This window comes from Barbus barbus (genome assembly GCF_936440315.1).
Source record: "Barbus barbus genome assembly, chromosome: 29".
Taxonomy (NCBI): Eukaryota; Metazoa; Chordata; class Actinopteri; order Cypriniformes; family Cyprinidae; genus Barbus; species Barbus barbus.
This window is the reverse complement of record NC_136757.1, coordinates 5028746-5052520: the sequence shown is the minus strand read 5'-3', so window position 1 is coordinate 5052520 and position 23775 is coordinate 5028746. Positions and strand designations below refer to the sequence as shown.

Here is a 23775-nt window from a genome sequence, read left to right as displayed (position 1 = left end):
CACCAGGAGAGATGGCAAATTTGTATGCACGGTCAACCTCAAGGTATACTTTATTTTTGTATGCATACACTAGCATATGCATACAGTGAAGCGTGTAGACTTTCAAAGTATACTCCATTTGGTAGTGTGTGCAAACACAGGAGGTCAACACGTGCATTCTAGAAAGCTTCATGTTTGTCCAGTGTCTGCGCTATTTCTCTCCTGAAGTTATAATAAAAATGCCTTTGTAGTCTTTTAAAATAAAGTTGTGGCAATCTCATGACTCTCTCACACATGTGCTTGTCAATGCAGCTGTCTGTTTTTGGTGCAGTCTCTGCTATTTTGTTGTTGTTGTTCCGTCTCTTTAGTTTTATTTTCCACTGTGAGGTAATGGCCCGAGGCAGTGCTGCCACCTTAGTGTAAAACAAATTCAATGCACATGTGCGACCCGCTTACCAAAGCTTACAGTACATGCATACTTTTCTGGTGACGGAATTAGCATCTCATGCACTGTGCGTGGACCGTTGCATTCATGTAACAACCCAAGTATATTTTGGAGTTTACAAAAAATATGGTGGTGCATGTTCAGTTTGTACGCACTGTTCTGATAATGAAATTTGTGTTGCACACATTGTACACATAGTATACAGTATACATTGGGTTTTTGAATATAGCACACAAGTTGTGAATGGTTTCCACTTTGACTGTGGAAATGAGTGGATATGTTCTATTGTGTTTCATGAAAAACGTTTCAAGAATATTATTTTGCTACATGGCGGCGAGTAGACCGCATTTTGGGTGAATTGTCGTTTTGAGGAAATGCTGAAGTTGCACAAATGTACCATGGACAGTGCCGTCTCCCTCTTTCTCATGTTTATAAAGTTTATAAACAGCTCTGCTGACCTGTTTCCACAGGAAGATCTGTGTGCACTGTAAGTGTGTGCGGGAGGAGCATGTGGTGCGCTCTGTGCCCGGACAGCTGGAGAGGATGATGATGAAGCTGGTGTCAGACTTCCAGAGGCACTCCATATCCGATGATGACTCGGGCTGCGCCTCGGAAGAATACGCCTGGGTGCCGCCCGGGATCAAGCCTGAACAGGTGAGCAGGCAGCATTCAGAAGAATCTATACATACATTGACATTTTAGTAAAGTGTTTACTGATTGGAGAGTTTGCTCTGAATCAGCCAATCACAGCCTCTCTTGCACTGTCAAACAAAGCGGATGCTCTTTTTCATACAATGAGACATAACGGTGGTTCACACGTCAAGCTTCACTAAGGACAAAACATGATGTTGGTTGCCTCATGTAGTTTTGATATTTAGCATTATGTCTTTTCCACATTTTATTTTATTCTGCCCAGTAACCACCCACTTGCACAGGAAGAGACTGTACTCATGAAAAGTGACCAGTCACAGTTTGTGTGTAGTTTTCTAAGCCAATGTACAATTGTATTATAAGTGTGTATTTCTTTTTCTTAAGTGTGTGCTTTTTTTAATTGCATTTTTTCCCTATCACATATTTTAGTAGATATCAATCGAAACCTTAAGTCCAGTTTACAGTGTGATTTAGGCCACGATTTGGTCATCTGAGACAAATTTTGAAAATCCTAAAAGATTCCTATAATCCTAGGCTAAAATCTGTAGTCTTTGATCGCTGCTTTGACATGTTCACCGACAGCCGATTAATGGCAGTTGCCATTTCCTGCAGTGTGACGTCTCCTACAATGAACGTCAAACTGTCTTCGTTTTTCAAGACAAGCAATTATCAGAATTAATGCTAGCGATTTCTAAAACCGCCATAAATTCCGGCGCTCCCGTCCTCCGCTCACGGGAATTCATACGATATGTTTCCTTTGCTATATAAACACTGGTTGCGCCACAGTTTTCATTTGGGTGTGTAGTGCAGCTTACACTATTCTTCGCAAATACGCCACTATTGAATTATAATGTAAAACTCCGGACACGTTTTCTTGCACGCACCCGTTTTTATCGCGTCTTGACTGTTGTACATTAATGACAACTGAGATCCCAGAGTTCAACGTAGTTTGACAAGCAACAATCGTAAAAGACTATTAAAATCGCACAGTGTGAGCCCGGCTTTAAACACTCAAAATTCATTGAAATTAGACATCGCATTACCATGGAAACTGTACATTAAATCTTTTTAGCAGGCTCCTCCCCCTAGTGGGTGGTGTCAAGTGTCATATTACAAATATTCACTATAGTATTTTAGAATCAACTTTTTCTCATCTTGACAAAACATCATTGGAAAGGTCTATTTTGACAGAAATTTATACCTGGGGGCTATTTTTGGTATGAAGCCTAAACAAAATCTCACTGGAACCTCAATTTTGTGAAAGAGACCAACCTTAGGTCTGTATTCCAAAGCGTTCATGAATTTCATTGCATATGCATTTTCACGTCTACGTTCAATTATCTGTGTTCATGTATGTACAGGTGTATCAGTACTTCAGCTTTATTCCAGAGGACAAGGTTCCATACGTCAACAGTCCAGGAGAACGATATCGAATTAAACAGCTTCTACACCAGCTGCCGGCCCATGACAGCGAGGTAAAACTGCTTACATCCTCAAACTTTTCTCTGAATCCCAAACCCACAGCTATGAATCCTGAATCTATGAACCCTACAGCCTGGTCTTAGATTCTGATCTGAATACTAGCTTATGCACACTGAGTACTTATTGTTATAGTAGTAAGCAGTATGCAATGTTAATTTTTAAAAGTAATTAAAAACAACAGTACAGTATGCTACATGTTGTCAGGTGTACATTACTGTCACTTTTTTATCCATTTTATTCACCTGAATTCATTAATTACGTTGATAAAGTTATGTTGCCAGTGTGTGTTGGTCTTGCGTGAGTTGTAACAGTACTGTAAATGTGTGTGTGTACAGCCTCAGTACTGTAACTCTCTGGATGAAGAAGAGAAGAAAGAATTGAGGTTATTCAGCCAGCAGAGGAAGAGAGAGAATCTGGGCCGCGGCATCGTACGACTTTTTCCAGTCACCATGACCGGAGCCATCTGTCAACAGGTAGAGAAACAGAGACACTCCCATGTTGACAGTCTGGTGATCACATCAGCCCTGATGTGTTACGTCACCTTGAAATCACAACTCACTGTTCAGGAAAAAGAGTGCATACTTATCCGACTATCACTTCAGCTGAAGTGTGGAGCATTGAGCTACTTGAGCTGAAGAGGCTCTCGTCTGGCATGTGGCTTCAGGAAACTTTTTGATATGCTGTGATCAATTCAAACTCCAGCCTGAGCACAGCCAAGCCAGATATCATATATAGATAAAAGCGCATACTTTCCATCCACCCCCTGCGATATTTCAAGGGTTTTGCCACATTTCAACACCCATAATGCACTCCAGCTGATGAGTAGCTGCTAGGAGGGTGACTGTGTTTAAGAGAGGCAGTTTGTGTCATGTTGTGTTGATTTGTGTGAATACTCAGTCTTTTTATGTCATCAAACACAGAAGTGCCAGAATTAGTACATAATCTTTCTTTCATATGTATACTTAGTAAGTTTTTAATTTTTGGCTTTATTATAGAGGCGTCGCTCTGCTAAATAACAAGACAGTGCTGTTAAAGAGTGCTCGACATGATGTGAAGCAGATTTACCCCCTTGTGGTAAAATACACACTAGAATGGCTTAAGGATTTTTTCAATGTTCAATGAATAATTACATTTATTGGTGATAAACCTTTAAATACAAAAAATATGTATGACTCATCCTGCACTTTGTGTAATAATAATATTATATTTCATTATTTTAATGTTACTAAAATATAAAAAAAATTAATAAAAAAAGAGATATATTACTGTAGTAATAATACTACTATTGTATTGTAAAAAAAAAAAAAAAAAAGTATGGAGTGTTTAAATATAATAATAATAATAATAATAATAATTTTAAAATACAATTAATAATATTTTGATTGTTTTATTTAAATTACATTAAAATTAAATAAACTAAATAATTTTGTACTATAAATAATGAGCCATTTAATAATAATAATAATTGTATTATAGTGATATTTATTTATTGATTAAAATTTTATTTAATAATAACAATTATTATTATTTTAAAATAGATAAAATAAAGAAATATTACTATAGTAATAATAACATTGTCTTGTAAAATAAACAAGTATTTAATAATAATATTAATAATTGTATTATTTCACAGTACAATGATAATAATAATAATAATAATAAATTATTATTATTGTGAAATATTATTGTTATTATTATTATATCAGTAAAATAAATCAAGTAAAACTGCAGTGATCAGGAGATTTCCCGGGATCTTTCAGTGTTCTGCTTGTTTCTGTCTCATCCCAGCAGTCGTGTGGGAGCTGCCAGTGCTTTCAGAAAGTGCTGAGTTTCAAACATGTAATTATGAGTTTGGAAACTTTCTAAATCTCTCTTCCTCTCTGTTGTTGATCAGTGTGGCAGGCAGATCTGCGGCGGTGACATAGCGGTGTTTGCGTCACGAGCGGGTCACGGCTCCTGCTGGCATCCTCAGTGCTTCCAGTGCACTTCCTGTAACGAGCTGCTGGTGGATCTCATTTACTTCTATCAGGACGGACACATCTACTGCGGCCGGCACCACGCCGAGCACATCAAACCCCGCTGCCAGGCCTGCGACGAGGTGACCGCCCACCGGACGTCCTGTTTGTCCCTACAGTTTATTCCCATTTAATTCCATTTGTTGGTAGTTAAATGTGTTGAAGCCATGGTAATCACATATGTGCCAGACACACTGAGCCTTGGTGCTCATGCAGGGGACCCAGGCTCTAATTTACCAAAATTGAATTTGATCCCAGCCCTGCATCAATGAATGTTTAATAATAATTCTTATAATTATTTAAATGCTAATGTATTTTATTAATTATAAAATAAAATAAAAAATGTCTATAGAACAGTGCTATTTTAGTGGCACTATTATAGTTTCTGTTAGTATTTTAAAATAGATTTTATTTTGATATTTTTTGTTTTCGCGTTTTTACGTTTTAGTAATTTTGTTTGCGTTTTAGTCATTTTTTTAAATACTTTTTTAATTTGATTATTTCAACAAACTAAAAAATAGATTTTTTTTTTAATTTTATTTCATTTATTTCAACTATAATAACTCTGTTATACTAATACTACTATATAATCCCATGCTGTGATTTTTAAATAACCAAAACCGAATTTGATCTCAGCCGTGCATCAATGAGTATTTAATAACAATAATTATTATTATTATTATTTAAACATTACTTATAATTATAAAATGTATCTATAAAAATTACATTTTTTTTTTAAGTTGTTTTGGCCTCACCTTTTTATTTTAAATTATAGTTTATTTTTCTGTTTAAATTTTAGTAATTATTTTTTTTTCTAAGCAAATATGAGAAATGTTGCCTTGGCAGCTAGCTGGGAATTTTTATTGATATGGTTTTTGTTTTCATTTAATGTTAAAAGTTAATATTTATTTTATTTACATTAAAAAAAAAATGTTTAGTTCACTAATAATTCTGATGTACTAACAATACTATACAATCCTATACTATTTATTAAATGAACTAATAGAGTTCAGTCTGGCCCAGCATGGTTCAAGCACACGTACTGTTGCTGTGCATGTGACTTACGCAGTATCTTACTCCTCCTGTTGTGATCAGATCATCTTTGCGGACGAGTGTACGGAGGCGGAGGGCCGGCACTGGCACATGAAGCACTTCTGCTGTTTCGAGTGTGAGACGGCGCTGGGCGGCCAGCGCTACATCATGAGAGAGAGCCGGCCGTACTGCTGTCACTGCTATGAGTCTCTGTACGCCGAATACTGCGACACCTGCGGAGAACATATCGGTGAGAGCAGACAACACTAGATTAATTTACACGGACATGACACACAGTGACAGAGTGGAAAAAAAGATCAAAAGAACATTTAGACTAAATACAACTAAAATATATAGCAGAATTTTCTGAGGCTGAACAAAAACATTTAATCAATTACATTGAATTTTGCATGTTTTTTAATATTTGATTTCCCACTTTTTATCATAATATCACATAATAATATATATATTTACAACCATTTAAATTAAAGGCAATGCAACAAATACTACCATTATGTAGAAATATACATAACATAATATACATTGCCCTCCACTAATATTTATGCAGATTTATTTTCACAGCCACCTTTTCTCATATTTTCCAAGGGTGCCAATATTAGTGGAGGGCACTGTACATTTTTGCATTACAATATTGAGAATTATTTATCATGAACTTATTATGAAATTTAAGTCTCAACATTTTAATAATCTATATTATGTAATGCCACCAGAACATCAGATGCTATTATCATTTTAAAGTTTGGGATCAGCAGTTTTTTAAAATAAATTATTTTTATTCAGCAAGGATGCATTAAATTTGTCAGAATTTGCAGTAAAGACTTCTATTCCATATAAATTCTGTTCTCACTTTTTCCACAAAAATATGAAGCAGCACAACTGTTTTCTGAAGGATCGTGTGACACTGAAGACTGGAGTAATGAGGCTGAAAATTCAGCTTTATCTCACAGAAATAAATCACATTTGAAAATATATTCAAATAGAAATCGTTTTTTTTTTTTGGAATAATATTTCACGGTTTTACTGTATTTTTGATCAAACAAATCCAGCCTTGAGTATAAGACTTTCAAAATACATTTTAAAAATGGCCTTGAATGTTTGAATGGTAATGTAAATAAAATGCCATTAATTATTATTTTCTACAATACTACTTCATAGGCTTAAGTGTTATACTTTTAAAAGGATGCACTAGTTGCATTTATAAAACATTTATTTGTTGTGCTTCTCACTTGCCACCCCAATGATGGCAGTAAAAAGCTCAGTAATTACAGAGAAATGCTGTGCTTCCTGATTGAGATGTTACATGACTGAAGAGTTTGAACGTTTGACTTCCTCGCTCTCTCCGTCTGCAGGTATAGACCAGGGTCAGATGACGTACGAGGGCCAGCACTGGCATGCATCCGAGACGTGTTTCTGCTGCGCCTGCTGTCGGCTCCCTCTGCTGGGCAGACCCTTCCTGCCTCGCAGCGGACTCATCTTCTGCTCCCGCTCCTGCTCGCTCGGGGAGGACCCAGACAACTCCGACTCCTGCGATTCTGCCCTGCAGAGCAAACCAGTGTCACACAAGAGCATTCAAAACCAGCAGCGTACTTCCACACCACGGCCACAGGAGGGAACCAACGTCAGAGCAGCTAGCACAACAACAGCCAACGGGGGTCATTTTACCCTGGACGACGAAGGTACATGTTATGATGCCACACTTCACACATATGCATTATTTTCTCAAAAAAACAAACAAACACACATAATTCAGGTGCATCTCACAAAAGCCAGCAAGAAATATTTTAACCTAAAGTCAAAAGAAAAACAAAATATTTTGCATAAAGAAAGACTACTTTTAGTAATATTAAGAAATGTGACATTCTTTTCATGACAAGTAATAATACTTTCCCAAATATTCTCTTAGTTGTAATATGTCTTAATGTTTTATTTCTTTAGTTTTGTTTTTAAATAATTATTATTAACCCTAAAACAGGCAAGAGTGGAAAATGATCAGCAAAAAATCATTTCATGTCACTTTTTATATCATTTGGACTTAAGTAAAACATATTCAAAATCATTTTTGTAATATTTGATATATTTTGGATTTTATGAGTTGTATCTCCCAGGTCACGTTGCCTGTTTAGGGTATAAAAAACAGCCCAAGTCATCAATAATTCTATCATTTATTGAATGCAAACAAATATGGATTATTCAAAGTATGCTGCATGTATGACATGTATAAGTGTCCTAAAATTGACGCATAGACATTTTTTGTATTTTTACATTTTTTAACTGTCTCATCTTTATCCTCAGGGGTGGGCAATTCCATCCCTTGAGGTCCACTGTCCTGCACGGTTTAGCAGCATCCCTAAACAATCATATAATGTAATTTATGTAACAAAATATGATTTTTTATGTACAGATTTTTCAGATGTGTTTGATCAGGGTTGAAGCTAAACGCTGCAGGATGGTGGCCCTCCAGGAGCAGGGTTGGACACCCCTGTTCTACCATGAAATGAGCTGTGTGAAACCCTGCAAGAGAACAATCTTGTTAAAAATGCAAAGATGTAGTCAACTAAATGTAATATTATCCGTTTTACATGGCAATATTAACATTTGCACAATTTGCACAACTCAAAATAAATAGAAAAGGGACTGTGTACAGGGGGCCCAAGGCTCTTCCCTACGGGCCCCGGGCCCTAGAATACGATTTCTATTGAGGGGGATCTGCTGTCCTTGATGCGATTTATAACCCCCATCCACCCCCCACCCCACTTCTCTGAGAGATTGTTTTTATCAAGGGGCTCCCCCTTGTATTTTATGTGACTTCTGTGTATTTTCTGTGTATTCTCTACACCCTCAAAACATAACCAGTATAAATTCTTTAAGAGATTCACCTACATGATCAGCATTGTAAAAATGTCCTCCATGTAACTGACACTGTTCATATTCAGAAGAATCTCTAATTATCCGCTTGTTCATTTTGCAGGTGTTCACACCTCTTTCCATCCTAAACCGAATGGCCAACCTCCACCGTATGAACAAATACACACACGACACTCACAGCTCTGTCCAGCCGCCAATGACAGGACAGCATTCGTTTGCAAGGACCAATCAGGCATCAGCACACAGCAAGTGGATCACCGGCCAGACAGTCTGGAGTTTACAGTGGAGCTGAACGGATACGCAGAATTCGGCCCTTTCCCGACGAGCTGCACTTCTAGAGGGACTTCCACTGCAAAGGATTGTGGGAACATCAGTTGTCCAGGTATGCTTGATTTTACAGAGTCAGATTCAGTATAGCTATTTATCATATCTGAAGCTGTATTTTTTTCCTGGCTTCCTCCGTCATAGGAATTTCCTCTCAACTGGAGTCTTCAGATGCATTTGATGATCTAAATGACTCTGACTCCTTCCCGCCTCCTCCGCCCCCTGTTTTCTTCGATCCGTCTGATTCGCCGACCCTGCTGGATTCTGCTGTCACTGAAGCTGAGGACGCCCCTGCGGCACCCGTCCGCAGCAGCACCGCCAGGGTCAGCTTCAGAGAGCCAATCAGCTGCAGTTATTCAGTGGAAGAAGAAGAGTGGGAGGAAGAGGAACGGGTGGAGATGGAGAGAAGAGAGGGAGATGATGAGGAGCAGGAGGAAGATGGAGAGGAAGTTGAAGGAAGTTTGGGACACAGGTTGCGCTTCTGCACTGAAGTGCCATCTCAAATGGACCTGCTGGGTAAGATCATAATGCCTGTTAAAACAATGTGCTATTATTATAGGCTATTTAACGGCTTTAACTGCTTTTTAAAATTGTAATGAAATAGACAACAAGGGCACAAATGGAAAAGGGTCAAAAGTTTTGAATCATTATGATTTTTGGTAACACTTCAGGGAACACATTCATTATTAACTAAGAGTATTCCCTTAATTAATTCCTAACTGCAGCTTATTGGTAGTAAGTAAGGTAGTTGTTGTAGTAGAGTATTAATAAACAAAGTACTATTGCATGCTAATAATCAACTAGTTAATAGTGATATTTGATCCTAAACTAACGTTTTACCAGCTTATTTAATGTTTCTGAAGTCTCACAGCATCACGGTTTCCACAAGAAAATATTAGGATGAAAAAATGTTTTGAACAATGATAATAAGAATCATTATTAATAATTGAGCACCAAATCATAAAAGGGTGTCATAGAATGACATGTGACACTGAAGACTGGAGTAATAATGCTGAAAATTCAGCTTTGATCACAAGAAAAATGACATTTTACAATATATTTAAATAGAAAACAGTTATTTTAACAATAATATTACTGTATTTTTGTTCAAATAAATGCAGCCTTGGTGAGCATAAAATACTTATTTCAATATACAGTGCCCTCCAAGAGTATTGGAACAGTAAGGCCAATTCCTTTATTTTTGCTGTAGACTGAAAACATTTGGGTTTGACATCAAAATATGAATATGAGATGAGAGATTAATATTTCAGATTTATTTACAGGTATTTTCATCTGGATCTGATACACAACTTAGAAGATAGCACCTTTTGTTTGAACCCACCCATTTTTCATGTTACCAAAAGTATTGGAACATGCGACTGACAGGTGGGTTTTGTTGCCCTGGTGTGTCCTATTAACTGATTATTCAAACAATAAATAGCACTGAATGTCTGCGCTCAGTTTCAGATCCGTGCAGACTGCATTTATTGTTAGTTAGACGTTTAACCAACATGAAAACCAGAGAGGTGTCTATGGGTGAAAAACGAGCAATTGTGAAGAAGATGAAAAATCAATCAAACCATTGCACAAACCACTGACAATAGCAAGTACAACCATTTGGAATCTCCTGAGGAAGAAAGAAACCACTGGTGTACTAAGAAACACACCTCAAACGGGTAGATCAAGGAAAACATCTGCAGTTGACGACAGAAACATTGTGACAGCTGTAAAGAAAGACCCTAAAACAACTGTTAGTGACATCAGCAACAACCTCCAGAGGGCAGGAGTGAAGGTATCACAATCTACTGTTAGCAGAAGACTTCATGAACAAAAGTACAGCGGCTACACCAGAAGATGCAAACCACTCAAGAAGAATAGGAGAAGAGCCTCAAAACTTCTGGGACAAGGTTTTATGGACTGATTTTATGAACCAAAGTGATGAAAAGGCTAAAGTTTGGAGAAAGAAAGGATCTGCTCATGATCCCAAACATACAAGCTCATCTGAAACACAGTGTACACAGGTGTACATAATAGTACACATTACACAAGTAATGTAATGGCTTGGGCTTTCATCGCTTCTTCTGGGACAGGCTCATTAATCTTCATTAATGATGTAACACATGATGGCAGCAGCAAAATTAACTCAAGTCTACAGAAATATTTTGTCTGACAATTTACAGAAAGATGCAACCAAACTGATTGGGAGATCCTTCATCATGCAGCAAGATAATGACCCAAAACATAGTGCCTAAACAACAAAGGAGTTCATCAGGGGCAAGAAGTGGAAGGTTTTAGACTGGCCAAGTCAATCTCCACACTTAAACCCTGTAGAGTATGCATTTTACCTGCTAAAGAAGAGACTGAAGGGAGTAACCCCCCAAAACTGAAAGAGGCTGCGGTGAAAGCCTGGAAAAGCATCACAGAAGAAGAATGCAAAAGTTTGGTGATGTCAGTGGGTCACAGGCTGGATGCAGTTATTGAAAGCAAAGGATTTGCAACTAAATATTAAGTCTTTTTCACTTTAATCTGTTAATTCTATCTGTTCCAATACTTCTGGTAACATGAAAAATGGGTGGGTTCAAACAAAAGGTGCTATCTTCTAAGTTGTGTATCAGATCCAGATGAAAATACCTGTAAATAAAAGCTGAAATGTTCATCTCTCATCTCATATTCATCTTTTGATGTCAAACCCTAATGTATACACTGTGTATACCCTCATATGTGTGCACAGCTAGAGAAAATACGATTTTTATAAGTCCTCTGAATCAAAATTTTATGTAAGAAAGATTATTTAAGAAATAGGGAAAATAAATACAAATAACTTCCAACCAACATTTAGTCCCAATCTGACCACTTTAGGAGTTTCTGAAGGTTTAGCATCATCTTTCACATTTGTTAGAAAAGAACAAAAATTCATAGCCATTCCATTTATCATACCCAACAAAGTGGTCTGAATATTTTCTACCTTATTTATGGAAATATATATATAATTAAAAAGAAAATCTTTAAAAGAAAATCATAAAATACCTGATGAGGTTGTGTTGGAAATGTTTAAAGACTGGTTTTCCCAAACAAGGGTTTGTGAGGGAACGGCACAGGGTTTATAAATTCACAAAAAGCAAATAATTAATTCAGTAGAATTAAATAATAATTTTAAAATAAACCAATGGGGCTGTACAGTCTCATAATACTATGATTATACAGTCATGTGTTATTTTAGGAAAGACACGTTTGTTTAACACTACAACAAAGCTGTTGGTGTTTCGAATCTGTACCTGATGCAGTTTTAGTCGCATTTGATTTTTATTATTATTTTTTTTATTCAAATTCTGGTTTGGACAGATGGACTGAGTAGTGATGAGGCCAGACTGAAACCAGTGAGCCAAAACAAGAAATTCAAGTAGTTTATCATGTCATGATTGCTTCAGGGTATAGTTCACCCAAACAATGCCAATTCTGTCAGCATTCACTCACCCTACAAACATGTATGACTGACTTTCTTCTAATGAATTTCAGAGGAATATTCTCACATATTTTCAATATGATGAGTGAACCAGGACTAGGGCTGCACAATAATGGTTAAACTCAAGAAATATAATAACTATTATTAATCAAACGCAATTACAGTCATAGTTGGGGTTTTTTCCCCATCAGAATTAATACACTTTCATACACATTTTTTTTTTTTTTTACATTTTCGCATAAGCATACTTAGCAGACTTAACATGGTGTGCTCACAGATTTAATCACAGCAAACAGTGTGAAACAAAACACATGACACTTTATCTGAGTGGAATATCTCAATAGAGACTGCAAATTTGCCAGTGTTTTAACCTCATCAGCACTTTTTCCATAATGTAGAGAGAACGTGTGCATGGTTGCCAGGTTGGGAAGATTAAGTGAAACACCGGGCAGAAAATTGATCCATTTTAACTCCTGACATCTTGCAACCATGACCATGAAAGCTTGTGGGGGCTTGTTACCAATCTAAGATAACGCAATGGCCAAATGAATGAAACGGGATAAATATCCTGTGGGCAAATATTGCAGTCAGATGATTTTGCCTAATAAATTAAGATTTATCGTGCAGCCCTAACTGTGGGACTCTGGTTGTCAAGCTTTAAAAAACAATAAAAGTATGAAGCCTTTGTGTGAAGACTAATATTTAAGTCAGTATTCACTGATAATCATTTAAACCAGCGAGCTAATGAACTGGATCAGCCCGTTTCATGATCACTCAGACTGGTTTTGTGAACTGGATCAGTAGATCTCACTCAAAATAATGATTTCTTCATGAATCATGAAAAAGCTGTGAGATTTGTAGTGAGGGTGAGTTAAATGATGACAAACTTTCATTTTTGGGTGAACTATTCACAAGCTATACACACAACACAAAACGAAACTGGTTCTTCAGCGGTTCTTTGTGGTAGTTGAGGTGCTATATAGCACCATCTTTAAATATATAGGTACTATGTGTAGCACTTAAAGTGTTCCCCTATGATTACGAGCCAAAGAACCACTTTTAGCACCATTTTTTTCTTCGAGTGAATGTTGTTATGACTTACATCGTTCTAAAACTCATTTGATCATGTTTCCTTCAGATGGGTCGTACCAGCACAGTTTCCATCGGGGAAGCGGTGGCCATCATCCCACGGAGAAGCGGTTCAGACGCTCCCGGGGTTCACGAAGCGACAGACCTCGTCTGGAAACCCTGGAATGCAGGGTAGGAGACCGCAGGCGGTCCAACAGCGTCCTGGACGGCAGCCTTACCCTGCACTCCACCCGCTACCGGCACGAAGACTCCTGCTCCACCTGCTCCTCTTCCTCAGACTCCGAGGAGGAAGGCTTCTTTCTGGGCCAGCGCATTCCTCTGCCGCCACAGCTGACGGGTGAAGAGCAAGCAGCAGAAGGACAGACAAAGGACGAGGACAAGAGCCGAAGGGGAAGCTTCAGGAGAAGGACACAGAGTCTTGGTAGAAAAGACAAGGACAAGAACTGCATACTGTCCTGAGACCAAGACGTTTGTTAAAAATGGTCAAGACTCTCTGAACCAGCAAGCTGCTCAGTCAAGATCAAAGTTGATGAGTGACAACTCTCTTACATCCTATGCATCTGTGTAACAGTATTTTTATAGAGGTGATGATGATATATTATCCAATATCAGTTTCAGTGTCAGGGTGCTTAGTCAAATTTACTGCCATTATTATTAAGGCCGAGGAACATTTCTAATCCAAATTTAGTTTGTTACAGGAAACGTTTCACACAACACAAACATTTGGCACAATAAATTCACTCCAATTTTGGCATGCTGTTCAATATGGAAACTTGTTTCCGCCACGGAATTAAAAAAAGAGACCTTTCTCTCACAATTCTGACTTTTTATCTCGCAATTGCAATTTTTTTTTTTTCAGAATTACGAGATATAAACTCTACTGCAAGTTATAAAGTCAGAATTACATGATACAAGGTCATAGTTGCATATTAAAAAGTCCATATTGAAAAAAAAGCCGGTATGCATTATGTTTCATGAATGCAACACTAAATGTTTGCAACAGTAAAGTGATAGTGTTGTCATATAACTTCATAAAAATAGTCATCTTATGTTTTTAAATCTAATTTTGTGTTAAAATGTCTTTGCTGATCAAATAATGAAATAAGGCATTAAAAATCACAGATGTGCAATTATATGGAAAGTGTGTGGTCAAATCAAGCACATTGCATTGTGGGATGGATTACACAGTGTTTGTCCTAATAAATACGGCATGTTTTGTCAAATTTAGACAAATGTATGACAAATATCCCATGCCTAAGGAAAATATGAATTGTATGAACAGTATACAGCTGTGGTATGCTATTCACGCAGCCTGTGTGTTGGTGAAAGATCATTCCATGTATTCAGCAAAACCATCATGAGCTGTTGTTATATTCAGTGTTGGGGAAAGTTCCTTTTAAAAGTAATATTGCATTACTCCTTTAAAAAAGTAACTAATTGCGTTTTTACGTTTTATGGATTGTAATGCGTTACTTTTGCATCACTTTTTCTCATCTGGCCTGTTCTTGTTTGTTTTTAATACAAAAAAGTTCTATTTTTGGCAAATGTAAAAGCCCTTTCACACCAAAAGTGACATGAATAAGCCTCAGGCTGAAGAACATTGCAGGTTTGTCATATTAGGAGTTTGTATTTAACTGCGTTTGTCCATTTTGAGGAACACTGAATCTGTTTCTGTGTGTGTGAGATGAGTAAATGCATGTTCACATTTAGTTTGGAACTACAGGAAGCATCATGTTCTCACAGCGCACACAATGCCTCTGCACTTACTCAACATGCAAACAGGAGCTGTCGGTCAGTAAATGGGAAAACGATATTTATTTGAAAAAAGTAAGAAATATTTTCATGTAAATTAAAATGTAATGCATTACTTTAGTAGTTACTTGAAAAAAATAAATCTTGATTACGTAACTCGCATTACTTGTAATGCATTACCTCCAACGCTGGTTATATTTCTAAAAACGTATAGTCCCTTAAGTTTCACATCTTCTAAAGCCGTAGAACAAGTTAAAAAGTGCTAAATCTAAAACAAACTACTTTAACAAGTGAATAGTTGTTGCTTGTTTGACTGGTTTTGAGAGAGCTGTGTAATTTGCACTTGCTTAAGGTTTAACTAAATGTGAAACTTATTGAAATGCAAACACAATGTTGTGGCGTTATTGTATTTGAGCATGTACTAGAAACAAACTGTATAGCAAAAAGTCATAAGTCTACAGGCCAGAACAGAATGTGGGAAAATATAGTCTTTATCTCCTCATCAACTGTATTATATGTAAATATTGGCTTTTCAAACCTCTAAATGAGAGTTTAAAAAAGAGACACTTTGTGTTTTGCAAAATAGAGATAAAAGGATTGTTAGAATTGTATTTTTATAAACAACATGGTGATGGTTTTATATTAATATCAAACTGCTCTCTGGTTTCAAATATTTTGAGAAACTTTAAAAAGTCATCTTTTAATGAGAAAAATAAAACACTTTATCCTAAACATTGTTTATATATTTTTTGTATGTTAAAGTACATTATTAGGGTACTAAGCTAAAAATGTGAATTAGAATACAGAATTATATTGTCTTAAAAATAATTGACTATCAACTAATTTGCTGTCAAACAACTCGTCTCTTCTCTACATACTGCGACACTTAGAGATTCCAGACAAAAGTCGGCATGAGAATTTTCTCAAGGTAAAACGTTTCTTTTTTCTTCAGGGATCAGGTGACTCAGAGGGCATATGGGACATACTTCCTGGAGTGCGAATGAGTTTCTGATTGGATGGGACAACAAAAAAAGCATAGGAGGAGTGTTTGAGGAGAGGGTTGAACCGGTCTGGCGAGTTTTACTTTCTCCTTAACACAAACACATGCGTGTACCATCTGCCTTGCTTGCTTGCTGCTCTCGGACACACAAAAGACATTACTGACTGAATCCTGACTCTGTCTTACCTGACTCGAGCTTTAGAGTTAAAGGGGAAACCGGTGCTGTTGAGTTTCCTGAAACAGTCGCAGGTATGTTTGGCTGTGTGTGTATTGTCTCAATGTGATCTATACATTTAAACAATGTGGCTAACATACAGTATATTTTCTGTCTGGTTCTAATTCCCTGTAACTGTTGTTTTGGTTCTAGATATAACCCTGGATCATGTAGAGACATGCCTGGAATCTGTAAGTGAAACCTTGTGTTCCATTTATTCTTGTTGACCTTATTATTAATTTTTTTTTCTTGCCTTAAGGGATCAATTTCATATTCACTTCATCTTGAATTATAACCTCGTTGTTGTGTTTAAAACAGGTATATAGAAATATATATAAAGGGAGAGTGAGGTTAGTAAGATTGATTGATTGATGGAGATAACTGGAGAGCAGAGAGGATGAAAGTATGAATAATGTACGGATTGTAAAAGACAGGAAAGGATAGTACACGGCGCACTTTAACCTTAGGTGGAGTGCTGGCTGTTACGTTAAAAGAATGATAAACATTTAGACAATGAGCTGGTAGATCATTGGCCGTACTTTGCTAAGTGAAAGTATCTTAAGTCCATTGATAATAGCAGCACAGCTGTCATTTAAAACAAACACTGTCATTAAAACAACACTGGACAAAAATCCAGTATGAAACATCAAAACGTCAGTGTCACATTTCTCGGTAAGGTCACATTCCTAAGTGGGCATGTAATCATCACAATCTTGGATAAATGTTTCTATATCAATCATGTTGATTTGCTAAAAAGAAGGGCACTGAGATAAGCTTTCAGTGTGATTTACAGTTATTTTAGGAAGTGTTCAATTAATAATTCCTTTAAAAAAATCAATGAAGTGAATGTTAGTTTCCTCGATATTCTAGAAGAAAGTGGTAGCCTTTTAGCCACTGCTAATGGAGTCTTCTGAGAATGGCTTCATAATGGTTTCAAGCCATCCTGCAACAGCCTAAAGAGCTAATAAGTGGTGTTTGCTAAAGCAAGTATTACTAGTATTAATGCTCATACTTAGGAACAAACCTCTAACCCCAAGTGTTCATTTTTTTGGAAGCATAACATGTCCTGCACTATTTGTGTTATGGTCATGAAAGAGTCAAATTGTGCAGCTTGCCGATGAGAGTTGTGCTATCATGTTTGTAAGCAATTAAAATAAAGGGGTCATATGTAGCTATTTTAAAGAATATGTAGACATTTAATGTTCAAAAAACACATTATTTTTCAAATACTGTACATTATTGTAGTTCCTCTATGCCCCACCTCTCTCAAACGCATCGTTTTCTACAAAGCCCCTCCTTCCAACAAGTGCTGTCTGCTCTGATTGGCCAACTGACGCAGTGCATTGTGATTGGCCGAACACCACAAGCACGCGTCGGAAATGTAATGCCCCTTATCATAATCGCCAGCTTCCGTTTTCAAGTATGTTTTATCGGTTCAAGCCCAAGAGGTAAACAGAGTCGCGTGACAGACACGCGACTCAGGACGTATCATATCCTGTATCTCGTTCCAAAACTTTAGTCCGAATCTCAACACTTGTTTATGACCACTATTCATATACTGCACACCTTTAAAGGGAGGGATAGTTCACCCAAAATTTAAATTACCCCATGATTTTCTCACCCTCAAGCCATTCTAGGTGTATATTACTTTCTTCTTTCAGACAAATACAGTCGGGGTTATATTAAGAAATGTCCTTGCACTTCCATGCTTTATAATGGCAGTGAATGACTGTTGAGATTTTGAAGTCCAAAAAAGTGCATCCTTCCATCATGAAAAGTGCTCCATACGGCTCCGGGGGGTTAATAAAGGCCTCCTGAAACAATGCATTTGTGTAAGAAAAATATCCATATTTAAAACTTCATAAACTGTAATCTCTTGCTTCCACTACCCGTCGTACGCACATTCATGAAAGAGTGGCGTTCCAGCGGATGACGTAGGTGTAGCGTAAACTCCAGTTAGAATATGCTAGTCTCGCAAGAACCAAGTTTTGTTTACAGGAGCAAAGTTTCCTTTGTTTAGCAGTTAGCAGAAGCTAGAGATTATGGTTTATAAAACTTCTTACACAAAACGTATTGATTCGCTTCAGGATGCCTTTATTAACTCCTCGGAGACATGTGGAGCACTTTTTATGGTGGATGGATGCACTTTATTGAACTATTGAATATCAACACCCATTCACCCATTCATTATAAAGCTTGGAAGCGCCATTTTTTATACAATTCTGATTGTATTTTCTGGAAGTCACATACTTCTAGGATGGCCTGAGGGTCAAGGGATAATTTTCATTTTTGGGTGAACTATTTCTTTACGGTAAAGGCCATTGCACACTGAGTCCGAAATTTTCGTATGCTTTTTTTTTTTTTTTTTTTTTGTATCATCCTTTCCTATCAAAATGCTTGTTACAGATGCGAAAACGCAGAAAATCGAACCTGATTCGATTTTTTTAATGACGGATGAAAGTTTTGGTGGCAGTTTGTAAACAGTTTGTATTTATTTTTCAACGTGCGAAAATTTCGGACAAAACTTTCGGACTCAGTGTGCAAAGACCTTTAGAGTTTAAAAACTCACCGTGTACATTCTTTGGGCTCACATCATCCCAGACACCAATATTTGAAATTATATATATATAAAAAAAAAAAAAATCACTGACTGGACAAATGATATTTCGCTATAAAGATGAAAAATGTGTAGGACCATGATTTTTCAGTAGTATTAGAGCACACGGTGGGTGTATATTAGCACTTATTGGAAGGAGCATTTCGACCCCGAAACTGTGATGCACAACAGGGATAGTTCACCCAAAAAGGAAGATTCTGTGCAATTTCAAGTTGTTCCAAACCTGCATGACTTTCTTTTTTTCTGTTGAGCACAAAAGAAGATATTTTGAAGAATGTGGAAAAAATATGGAAATCGATGAGGACCAGAAACTGTTTTGTTACCCACATTCTTCAAAATATTTTGTTTAGCAACACTTAGCCACAACAAACCCAGCCACATTCTAAAAACCCAACACTCATTGCAATGCACTGGCAAGCACCGACAAACAACGCCCTAACATTGTGGCTGGTGACTTGTGCAGGCAAGCACCACTCATATTTTCTTCAGCAAAAAAAAAAAAATCTACTTATTAAAGCAAAGTCTTTAAAAGTGTGGGTGCATAGAAGAGTAAACTGTCTAGCTGCAATTGTCTGTTTGTCATAATTATTTCTGTCCCCTCCCCCCCAGGTATTAAAACGTGAATCCAGAATCTCCAATGCATTAACGTGGAAGTATACTCTGCCTGTAAGTCTATTCATCTACTTCCAAGCAAACAAGTGCAGAAAAAAAAAAGAAACAGCTGAGGTTTTTCATTTCCAAGGATGTCAGCTGACACTCTCCAGCCATCGTCACGCAGAATAATAAGGCTGGCTGTAACTCCTGGCACTCCAAGTCGCAACCTAGAGTCCAGTTGTCCAGTCAAATCATCTCCAGGCATTCGCAAACCAAGCGCGGTGGAACGTTTGGAAGCAGACAAGGCCAAGTACGTCAAGAGCCAACAGGTGGCTTTGAAGAAGCAGCAGCCAGTTATTTGTCCATACAACAACAGCCAAAGTGGACAAGGTGCTCAACAGCCATCAAGGAAGATCCCTGCAAGACCTACAAAGTCTGAGACGCCACCTCTTAACCTGGAACATCTTTGCAAGCTGATAGATGGAGTCAGGGATGCCACCGTTCCAGTCGTTTCTACACAACCCAACAACAAAGAGAACGATGCTACATATCCATGCAAGGCCACCTCTCCAACAGTGGAAGAACCTTTTCTGGGCTTGACTTCAGCAAGTCAAGGAAAAGCTCCAGTTGAAGCCTCAGGGGCGAGTGGATGTCCTACCATGACAGTGCGGAGAGTTGACGTCAGGCCGCAGTTACCTCAGATGAGGATGGCTGGTAGACCACAGCTACAGAACTGGCCACCGGTGCAACAAACCACACCTCGGGTTCAAATACAACTTCTGCGCTTGCTTAGACCGTACACACAAACAAATCAGCAGCCAATTGATTTCAAAAGGCTCCGTAATGCCACACAAACAGATGTCACCCGAGGACCTATTAAACCACAAAACTGTGCTGCGCAAACCTCACCTTCTTCCAAATCCCCATCTAGCCCACCTCTTCCCCTCTCCATAAAACCAATCACAGAACCATTATCGTGTCCCTCTCCAACCCCACTTACTCCAAACTCCATTACTTCGCTCAAAAATGACTTCCAGTCCCTGCCATCTCCAGCCATCACTCGCCACTCCTCAACAAGCTCCAGGAAGCGTCCTTCCCTGACACGCTCAAAATCTGACGTCAGCGACTGCTTTTCACGAGCAGGAGCAGAACTTGAGCGCTTCTTTAATTATTGTGGCCTTGACCCATCAGATTTAGAGGAGCTGGCAAGACCGGGTTCTGACATTGTGTCCGTTTCACGTCTACGTAGCGCCAGTGCGCCGGCATCCGAGCGTTCGGCTGAGGGTGAAGATGAGGAAGAAGAAGCAGCAAAAGATGAACGGCCTGTTTACGGTGTGTCGGTCATTGAGAAAAATGCTCGAGTGATCAAGTGGCTTTATGGGATGCGCCAGGCCAAAGAGAGTCCCAAAGTGGCCGATATGTAACAGACAACAAGGGACTAACAAACAACCACTATTCAGACTGAAATCAAATACAAAATATGTTGTACAAAATACTTACTTCCCCATTCATTATTTTGTCTCTCATCTGTATATTTTAGATTTGTCTTGTTAAAACTGCTGTGTCATATAGAATAGCTTATACTTGTAGCCACCTGTGTTCTCAAACAATAACCAAGCATGCATAGTTGCATGGTTATGGTGACCACCAATAAACTCTTAAACACAATGCATTTGTTGCATTGTTGTCTTTTCAGCAATGATAGGCTATACTTGACAGGCCAAATCAAACAATGGCAGGATTATTGATGCATGCAGCGGTACTTCCGTCATCCAAAAAATAATTTGTTTTACTGTTTACCTTATTGCAGCTAAGCTTTAATACAATTCAATCTTCTATTTTGTATCATGCAATGGCAAAAATAATATGTGAATATTTTTAATGTTTGTCAATGTGTTAAAACTTGTTGGTTCACACACTCACGTCAGATCTTTATTATTAGACAGAAAGGGGTAGACTTTGATGTTTTGTAACATTTGGTACATTGAACGCAATGGTACACAACATGCTCCATGTATGATTTGTGCAGAAGTGAGCAGATTTAATCTGGTAAGGGGTCTGTCATCAAATGGCAGTCCAAAAACCAGTGTTGTGTTGTACTGACAAAATGCCGCTTTAGCAAACTGAGAATGGTAATAAAAATGAATTTACCCCAGAGCACTTCAGTTTACTATGAAACAGTTTGGACTGTTAAAAAAAGAACAGTTGCTTGAATTGGGGTGGCGTCAAAACTGGTGTTTCCTCTGGCATAAAAATAGCATTTAAAAGAATACAGCATTTGAAGGTCACAAGGTTTTTTCTGTTTTCACTTAATTGTCACTTCCTGTTATTATGGCCAGGAAAACTATGGGGGATGTAGTTAAATTTTTAGACCACGGTTTTAACCTTGCTACTGTATATTTCCATCAAAGTTGTGGAAACACTAGCCTTCTAGCATCCAGCTCATGGGTCACGCTTTCTCAGGAGAGAAACTGAGAAGCTTTGGTTCCTGTAGACCTGACTATAGCTAAATTACTTTAAATTGTAGCATGACAAACTACAGTATCAAAGTTGCTTCTCCAACATTGAATAGAACGTAATTCATGTGTCCAACATACTGTAAATCGCTCTCTCTGTAATGTGCACAATAATGGTTGCCGGCCATTGTGCAGTGTTCAAATTTTGAATAAATCACTTAAAACAAATTTACAAAAAAAATGCATAATATACAATATGATTTTAAGAATGGGACAAGAACCTTCTTGATACACTGAAATTCTGACAAGGTGTTTTGTCTCTATCTAAAACACTCTCTCCAAATGAAATCTATAATCCAACAAAGGAAAGTTTATAATAAAAGATATATATTAATAAAAAATACAAAAAATCACTGTTGTTCTATATTCGTGTTGACTTTGTAAAAGTAGTCCCTATGTGACTGACAGCAGCTCTAGTTACAGTGTGCTGTTCTTGTGGGAGGATCAGTGAAATCAGGATTCAGCTGGACTAGTTTCACTGCTTTCACTGCACTTAGTATTCAACAGCAGATTCGGTTTGTTACAGCAGATTCTGTTATAATTAGTGAGAAAACCGACCACCAAAGACCAATCACGCTGCCTGACCACAATATGCCAACTGCTACAACACGGCCAGATAAAGAACAGTGTTTTCACCAGTATCAGTGATGAACACGGCAATAGAGAAAGACAAGAGACCTCTGTAAGTTCTTCTTAAAGTGTTTTGTAACACATCCATACAGAGCATAACTTTTGTATGCATTTTCATTTTTAAGAGGCCGACGTCTCTGTCTTTGTTGCTCTTTCTGTGTCTTCACAATAAGGTGAGGCTTCCCCATTCCAGAAAGCTGTGTTATGCAGTAGGTGGTGTACCGTATCAAATGACCAACATTGCTATGGGTTTTTCTCTACAGATCTTTCTGTTAGATGTAGTGCAGGTAAGAATCTGCATTTTTGTCACCTGAATTATGTTAATATGGATAAATAATGATTTATATAAATACATACAAAAAAAGCTAGTTCAGCCAAAGTGACATTGGCCCCAAAAAACGAGGTCATTTCAGAGACCGAGCAACATATTGATGAAGTATTATGTAATATGGAATAATCAAGAAAGTTTATAATACCTGGAAAAAGCTACAAAAGATGGAAAAATGTAAGCCTATTTAACACTTTTTGATCCTCCAAAAAGAACAGGGCATTGCCAAAACATCTACTGTAATATAAAGAAACATTTGTTTAAAATTGATGCTAATTTTGAATGGCCATATTTTTGGGATTTATATATTTCAATGAAAGTGTACAGAAGTTGCACCTTTCAACTGCCTTGACTTGAAAGTTATGTCTGAGATTTTTTGCATAGAAGCATTTTATCTCAGCAATCTTATCCCTGAAGTGGAAAATATCCCGTATGCATTCCCTTATTTACCCTCATTTCTCTGTTTTGCTCTTGTTTGGTATGCAGATGGAGCCTTTTTCAGTATCTTTGATTCTGTTCATCAGTCATGCCTGGGATGCCGTGACTGATTCCATTGTTGGGTATCTAGTGAGCAGGAATTAGCTGGACCCAAATCAGCAGGCTCCTTCCATGGTGGGTGGTAAGGGTTTTTATCTTTATCTGTTCTGACTTCCATCATTTTCGTTTTCTATTTTGGAAAGTTTTTTTATGATGGAGCAAATAGGGATGCAAAAGTAATTAGTCCAATCTCCCATTCACCTTTATAAAAGTTTACCCTG

At 37.6% G+C, this 23775-nt stretch overlaps 2 protein-coding genes across 3 annotated transcripts in view; both read left to right on the top strand.

Annotated features, from left to right (window-relative positions):
* LOC306849596 (uncharacterized protein) overlaps positions 1 to 15848 on the top strand; it is a 40778-nt gene extending 24930 nt beyond the window's left edge. For both annotated transcript variants that reach the window (XM_079384755.1, XM_079384756.1), the window contains 9 exons: positions 895 to 1078; positions 2437 to 2550; positions 2893 to 3030; positions 4452 to 4655; positions 5668 to 5854; positions 6975 to 7301; positions 8594 to 8872; positions 8959 to 9330; positions 13416 to 15848. In XM_079384755.1, coding sequence (XP_079240881.1) covers positions 895 to 1078; positions 2437 to 2550; positions 2893 to 3030; positions 4452 to 4655; positions 5668 to 5854; positions 6975 to 7301; positions 8594 to 8872; positions 8959 to 9330; positions 13416 to 13825 — 2215 coding nt within the window. In that variant the 3' untranslated portion in view covers positions 13826 to 15848. The remainder of the gene's footprint in view (positions 1 to 894; positions 1079 to 2436; positions 2551 to 2892; positions 3031 to 4451; positions 4656 to 5667; positions 5855 to 6974; positions 7302 to 8593; positions 8873 to 8958; positions 9331 to 13415) is intronic.
* A 272-nt stretch (positions 15849 to 16120) lies between these two features.
* LOC306849595 (protein FAM110A-like) lies at positions 16121 to 22232 on the top strand. The gene is made up of 3 exons (XM_079384754.1): positions 16121 to 16367; positions 16486 to 16523; positions 19559 to 22232. The coding sequence occupies exon 3, from the start codon at positions 19693 to 19695 to the stop codon at positions 20965 to 20967; it is 1275 nt and encodes a 424-aa protein (XP_079240880.1). The 5' UTR covers positions 16121 to 16367; positions 16486 to 16523; positions 19559 to 19692; the 3' UTR covers positions 20968 to 22232.
* Positions 22233 to 23775: the final 1543 nt, after the last annotated feature.

Coding starts and splice junctions, on each gene's coding strand:
- LOC306849595 (XM_079384754.1), top strand. CDS start 19,693: ATGTCAGCTGACACTCTCCAGCCATCGTCACGCAGAATAATAAGGCTG.